Source organism: Triticum dicoccoides, chromosome 5B (genome assembly GCF_002162155.2).
Source record: "Triticum dicoccoides isolate Atlit2015 ecotype Zavitan chromosome 5B, WEW_v2.0, whole genome shotgun sequence".
In the NCBI taxonomy this organism is placed as follows: domain Eukaryota; kingdom Viridiplantae; phylum Streptophyta; class Magnoliopsida; order Poales; family Poaceae; genus Triticum; species Triticum dicoccoides.
Window position 1 is genome coordinate 563,981,137 of NC_041389.1, and position 6,845 is coordinate 563,987,981.

Sequence of the window (6,845 nt, forward strand, 5' to 3'; positions counted from 1 at the left end):
CCTCAAGCATCTAAACTAGCATCTCGACAAGCAACTCCTCAAGCATCTCAACAAGCATCTCGACGAGCAACTCCTCAAGCATCTCGACAAGCATCTCCTCAAGCATCTCAACAAGTATCTCGACAAGCAACTCCTCAAGCATCTCCTCAAGCATCTCAACAAGCAACTCGACAAGCATCTCGACAAGCAACTCCTCAAGCATCTCAACAAGCATCTCGACGAGCATCTCAACAAGCATCTCGACAAGCAACTTAACAAGCATCTCCTCAAGCATCTGAACTAGCATCTCGACAAGCAACTCAACAAGCAACTCTCTCCATTATCCCAAGATTGTGCAGGGCATTTGCATATACCTCTTGAGGGCATGTAAGTCTTGGAGGTAGCATCCCAAAGTTCTCTAGCCTTTCCTTGTTTGCATGGGGTATTTTATACCCATTGCCCCCTGCATGGTTCAAGATTTCAATCATGCAAGCTTGTAGAGATAGGAAAACTCTGTTCAGCTTGTAAACATCATAGTTTTCAAATTCATCTAGCACACCCTTGATAAGATCCTGAAGCGTTCTAGGGCTTAAACAATCTGTTAGAGATTGCAACGAGCTGAAGAACCCAAGGTCAAGGCCATTCAGATCAGGGCTATTGGCAGGTTGTTGGATTAGTCTGATATCGAGTCCAGTTCTTTCCACGGCTGCTAAAAATTCTGGGTCATTAGGCAAGATATGAGGCTTAGCGTTGTCTTGCTGTATATAGATGGTTTGCCCAGCACCATTCTCAGGCCAAGATGCTTGTATTGCTGGCAGCAGGTTCTCTATCATGAACTCTCTCATTACTTGCCTGTTGACTTTTATTGACTTTGTCTCCAATGTTCCTCTGGGCCTGTTGTCGCTTCTCCTTTGAGCCGGAACTTCTTTCACAAACGGCCAAATTCCAAGTTTTCCAGAGAAGGTCACATTTCCTTCATTATCCCACCTCGGCCTAGCAATCGATGTCAAGAACATAACCTTTCCAATACAACTGCCGTTTTGCAGAGTTCTTGTAGGCTCTTCCTCCCCATACAACAGATAATAGTTCCTTTTTCTCTTGGTCATATAGAACCATTTCTCATCGATATGAATAATGTTGTGCATGGTCTTGAATTTTGGCCTTTCAGTTTGTGTTGTTGTCTCATCGAGCATTGACAAGCAAAATTTCATTCTATCCTTCTTGTTCTTTTCATTTAGAGTTGGCTTCAAACAATTTGTATGCCTCTTTATCAACTTGAGCATGAACTTCCGGTGGAGTGTCGTAGGGCTGCACCCGAGTTGCCAGGCAAGTGACCTGATAGTAGACCTCCTGTTTAGTGGGATGGTAGGGATTTGCTCTAGATTGATGTCTTTCGGCTTTCTTCCACAATTTCCTTTCCTCTGACCTGAAACATCTACGTCTAGACCTTCAGCAATTTGCTCCATCGCTTTCTTCCAAATCCTTTGTATATTCCAGACACCCACTCCAAAGAAATCAGCAATATTTTTCTTGTCATCTCTCTTAAACTTTCCCCCTCTACTCATGCACAATGTATGCATTGCAACATAAGCAGCATATCTTTTCTTGTCATCTAGGATATCCCTTTTATGAACTGCTTGCTCAACACCTGCAGAAAGAAAATATATTATATATGATCAAATGGAGTACAACAATGCATTTACACAAGTCATTTGAGTCGTTTACTCTCTACTCATGATCATTTGAGTCATTTACCTTGAACAATTGCATCTCCTACATCTTCGTCCATCTCATCTCTTACATCTTCGTCCATTTCATCTTCATCTTCTGCAGGTGGGGTGTAGTTGAGGTCTGGGAGATCCATGTTCTCCAGGCAACTAAAAAGAACTTTCAAGGTAAGAGGTTGAACTTTCAAGATGCACACCAGTACATTTTGGAAATGAAAATGATCAATTGGAGCAGTACAACATTATTGCATACTTTGTTTGCACTATTCTCTTGCTTGCACTGCTTGTTTAACGTTAAATGATCAGATGGAAATGAAAATGATCTTTGAGTAGTTTAGTGTAGGACTTGGAGTAGTACATGAATACTGAATTTGTATACTGAATTTGGAGTATGAAGCAGCTGTATGGATTACTGTTAATTTTGCATACTGAATTTTGAGTAAAATGGAGTAGCTCTGTCACTGAATTTGGTTGGTAAAGATGCACTAGCAGTAGGAGTTTTTACTACACCTAACTAACGTAGCTGCTGGGGTTATTTAGTTATCGCACCTAATTAATTATCATGTGTAATCTGAATGATGTGTGTACCAACTGATGATGGTTCTCAAGTTTAGCATGCATCACCAAGTTAATTTTGCTTTGAGTACATTTAACTTGGAGTCCTCCGGTACTCCAAGATTTGCTACTCAAACAAATTTGGAGTACTTGCACTTGCACACAACACTACTCAGCAATTTTCAATTAATTTTCTTGGATTACTCCATCTTGCTCTGTTAGGTTATCTTGTTTTTCTGTTAATTATTCGATCTTGGATACTTGGAGTACTGATGATGATTGCTGCTGTTATGTTAGGACTTGCAAGCAGTAGTTTTAGTAGTTTAGTGTAGGACTTGCAACAAGAGGAGAGCTACTGTAGTATACTCCTCTTGTGATCTCCATATTCTTGCTCTCTTCTCTCTCTTCCCTCTTCTACAGTAATATGAGCCCTACAGTAATATGACTTGTGACCTTGAATTTTTTTCCATCAGATTGTTTTAAAGAAGGGCTATTGAAAAAAGATGTGTGAGGGCATCAGTCACTCTCATGCCGGCATGCCGCACTTTCAGCTAGCAGGTTGGTATCTCAACATTTCTCCATTCAAGTCATTTCCCATAGTGTTTTTTTTGAAGCACTAACTGCAAATTTGCATACTAATAATGACCGGAGTATTTTATTTACATCAAATTATGTCAAACAGTTTAGATTGTTCAGTCATACCATAGTGTTTAAAAGTTTGGACATTCTGAAGATTCAAATAAAAATAGCCATGTGCACAGTTTACTTGATCATGTCAAGTTACAGGTGAAAGAGACCCTCTTATGGGAATAATGGAGTACAGAAATGATAGTGAGTTCAAAGTAAGGCTGAGGTAAAATTTTCGGAGGCCATGCTCTATGTTTTACCACTACCCTTCTTGGTATTCATGCTCCTGATATTCATACTCCTATTCCTACTCAATTTTACCTGAAATGAGAGTAGCAATTATTTTTGCCCATTAATTCATAATCCTACTGATTTGGAGTACCGATGAAACTAAGAAGTCCAAACCTGTGCTAAATTGACAGTACATGCTCATTTTTTTGTATTGACAGTACAAGTCCAAACTTGTATTGACAGTACATGTTCTACTCAGTGTTCATCTTTCAGTGTTCAATATCACTGTTCAGTTTCAGTGTTAAATTTCAGTATTACTCCAAGATTGTACTACATGCAATTATTCAATTTATTTAAGACAGATGATTACATCAAGTTTATGATCATCAAATTGTTTACTCGGATGCAGAGGGAGTAATGGGCGAGGAGATGAACCTAGGAGAGCAAAATTGAGAACTCCAGCTAAAGCAGCTCCTGCCCAGCGGCGAGGACTTCAGCGGCAGCAGCACCTGTGCATGGGGAGGAACAACCCCTGGGCGCGCGTAGGCAGCAGCTCGCCTCCACTAGCGGGCGGCAGCAGAGCACCAGCTCGCCTCCACCAGCGGCCGCCAGTAGATCAGCACCTCGTCTCCACCAGCGGGCGGCAGCAGAGCACCACCTGGGCGCGCGGGGGCCGGGAGGAGCCCCTGGCGTGGGAGAGGAGCGCGGGGGTGGAGGGCAGGTGGCGGAGCCGCGGAGGCGGAGGTGGAGTGCCGGGGCGGAGGTGGAGGGCGGGTGGCAGAGCCGCGGAGGCGGAGGTGGAGTGCCGGGGCGGAGGCGGAGGTGGAAGACGCTGAGGAAGATGATGGACAGATTCAAAGTTTGAACTGGGGGCATAAAGGTCCATTTGCCCATTTTCACCTGGTCGGAACATATTCCCCAGCGACATACATTTTGGAACAGAGGGAGTACGCCATGAGGTGAAAGGACTGAACGAACTGTGACTGACAAGGCAAGGCGTGGTTTTGCTAACCATCCCACTGTTCTAGTGTATAGTTTCAGAATATCTGATGATGCTCGGATGCAGAGAGGAGAAACCGGATGTGCCTACTTAGGCTTGTCATACTTTCAGGTTGAACACGCGACCAAACTTCAGGTTTGATCTTGACCTCGCATTCCCAATGCATCCCACTTCTACGAAAGTTGTGCCACTGAGCATCATCCATCTACACCCAACCATTAAAATGAACCTTCCTTCAGCGTCCATATCGAGGTTCAAGCAGCCACCCCAGAGAAGGACAAGCTACAACTCAATTTTTCGTGTTGCTCTGCTATGAACGACAAAGTGTGTAGGTCCAAAGTGATTTTGAGCTTCCTGATTTGTGGCATCAACCACCTAGTGTGTCACAGTATTTATAATAATGTAGTGCAATGAGATGACATCTAATAAACGTGGAGTTATTTTCTTGTGTCCATTAATAAGTTCAAGAAAGGGAGTAGACTTTCTAATAAAAATATTGACTGCACACCCCTTCTCTTTGCACCAGTGGTATATGATAATTGTGTCCCTACTTAAATACCAGTGGTATGTCGCGTCACATACATATATTTAGATGTTGTACTATTATGCTATCACAGGCGAAGGACACATTATTTATACTTCTAGGAGTATGTACTCCCACACGTTAAATATACCTCATAATTTATTTTTACGGTGGTAATATACCTCGTAAATGTATCTATTATATCACTTTATCATTCTTAGAAACTATTAGTTATTCTAGGATACTGCAGTACGAGCCATATGAAAAAAAATACGGAAGTGGACCCTAGTTTTTACAATGTACAGTTTTTACATACGGAAAAATATATATACACAAAGAATTCAAAGTTTATGGACTCAGACAACAGAACTCACGTAGCTCCTCGTCCTTTTACCGAAAAAGGCTTTCGCCCCGTTTTATATATAAAACACAATCCACAACAGCACGGTACAAACACACGCCACCAAAACACATGCACACACCCAAGGCAGGATACAAAAATGCTGAACGCAGCAACACCTCCCCTAGCACTACAATAGCCACCGGGGTCCACCGCCGTGAACACGCCACTGCGATGAGATGAAGCCACATATGACGAACCATGAGCTCCAAGGCGGCGCCTTCAGAAAGGAAACGACACCAGAGCGCCGCCACCGCCCGACCCGAAGGTCAGAGTTTCCCCTAGAGCAACACGACGGGCAATGAGAGCCGCGACGACGCCTTCAGGAAGGGAGCGAGTTTCGCCGCCACCGGTCCGTTCGAAGAAAGAGCGGGTTTTCACCCCGGCCAACACTCACTGCCACCGAACGCCACACCTCGGTAACCACACCGCCCCCACGGCCGTAGTCACTGGGCAGCACCGAGCCACGGGCTCTACCCATGAGCACCGCACAACCACCACCAGGGCCGCCGCCCCGGCATCCAAGGCCTAAACACCACCTCATCCGAGACCCGCCGCAACACTAACCAAAGAGACTAAGCGCCCCCAAGCATCTGGCCTCCATCGACTCGTCCTACTGCACCGTGCGCGAGACGAGCTCGGTCCTTTCGCTAGGCGCGAGACAAGCGCGGTCCTACAGCCATGCGCGAGACGGACTCGGTCCTGCAGCTAGGCGCGAGAAGAGATCTGTCCTGCAGCCCGGGCACGAGACGAGCGATGGACCAAAGCTGGGGACGGGCCAACCCTCCGACGAAGATTGCACCCGGGCACCGAGAGGGGGGTCGAAGGCCTGCACAAGCCGCTCACCGACGGGCCGACGCCGAAGAAGTCCAGCCACCGTCATGAGACGATCCCGACCACCGCCAAAGGCCACCACCACGCCGAGCACAGCCCGCGGCACTTGCCATCGCCGGATCGGCCGGGGGCCGGCAGGCCCGCCACCACCAGAGAGCGCGCAGCAGGGGCGGCCACCGGAGACGGCCACCACCTACAGCGAGCCGAGGCCCCGCCACAACAGGGGCCCAGGCCACCCGCGCCGCCGTTGCATCAGATCTGAGCCGCGCCCAAAGCTGCCGCCGCCAGGAGCAGAGAACGCCCCAACCCGCACCAGCCACTCCATGCCGCCGCCTGCAGGCCGCGCCCCCGTCGCCAGCCGCCGCTGCGCTGCCGCGCCCTGAGCTCGCACCGCGCCGCCGCCCAGCCCAAATGGCCCGCGCCATCCAGCGCCGTGCGGAGGGGGGGGGTGGAAGAGGCCCCGCCGCCGCCCGAGCTGGCCGGGATTTGCCTGCCAGCACGCCGGGGCGGCGGCAAGGGGAGGGAGGAGCAAGGAGGAGGGTCGAGCCCGCGCGCTAGGGTTTCGCCCCCTGCGGCGCTCGCGGGAGAGGCCAGGGAGGGGAGGGAGAGGGGGTCTCCTCGTCCTTTTTCATCTTTCCTAGGGGCTTTTACTCTCTTGATTAAGGTAGAGTTCACGAGAAAGAAGGGCCGGTACCGCCGTGCCATAGTCGCAATGATCTTAATAGGAAGTTGCAACTATTCTCATAGTCAATGAAGTTGCAATTTGTAGAAGAAAAAGAATCGAGTGGTAACTATTAACCCCTCCATCCCATAACTTAAGACGTTTTTCTAATATAAGACGTTTTTTAAGGTATGTTAGCTTGTAAAAATGTCTTGGGTTGTGGGACGGATGGAGTATTTACTAATTACTAGTGTAATAATATATTAAAAGCGATACAGAAGTATAAGCATTCATCTGTGTGACCCCAT

At 47.3% G+C, this 6,845-nt stretch overlaps 1 protein-coding gene across 2 annotated transcripts in view; it reads left to right on the top strand.

Moving 5' to 3' along the window:
* The window catches only part of LOC119311636, a 7,024-nt gene extending 2,960 nt beyond the window's left edge, over positions 1-4,064 (top strand). Inside the window, exons 2-5 of one of the 2 annotated variants that reach the window (XM_037587296.1) lie at positions 1,813-1,874; positions 2,735-2,819; positions 3,048-3,114; positions 3,529-4,064. In XM_037587296.1, the coding sequence (XP_037443193.1) occupies positions 2,765-2,819; positions 3,048-3,114; positions 3,529-3,955 (549 nt within the window). In that variant the 5' untranslated portion in view covers positions 1,813-1,874; positions 2,735-2,764 and the 3' untranslated portion in view covers positions 3,956-4,064. The remainder of the gene's footprint in view (positions 1-1,812; positions 1,875-2,734; positions 2,820-3,047; positions 3,115-3,528) is intronic. The other variant, XM_037587297.1, reaches the window with a different exon arrangement.
* The last annotated feature ends 2,781 nt before the right edge of the window (positions 4,065-6,845 follow it).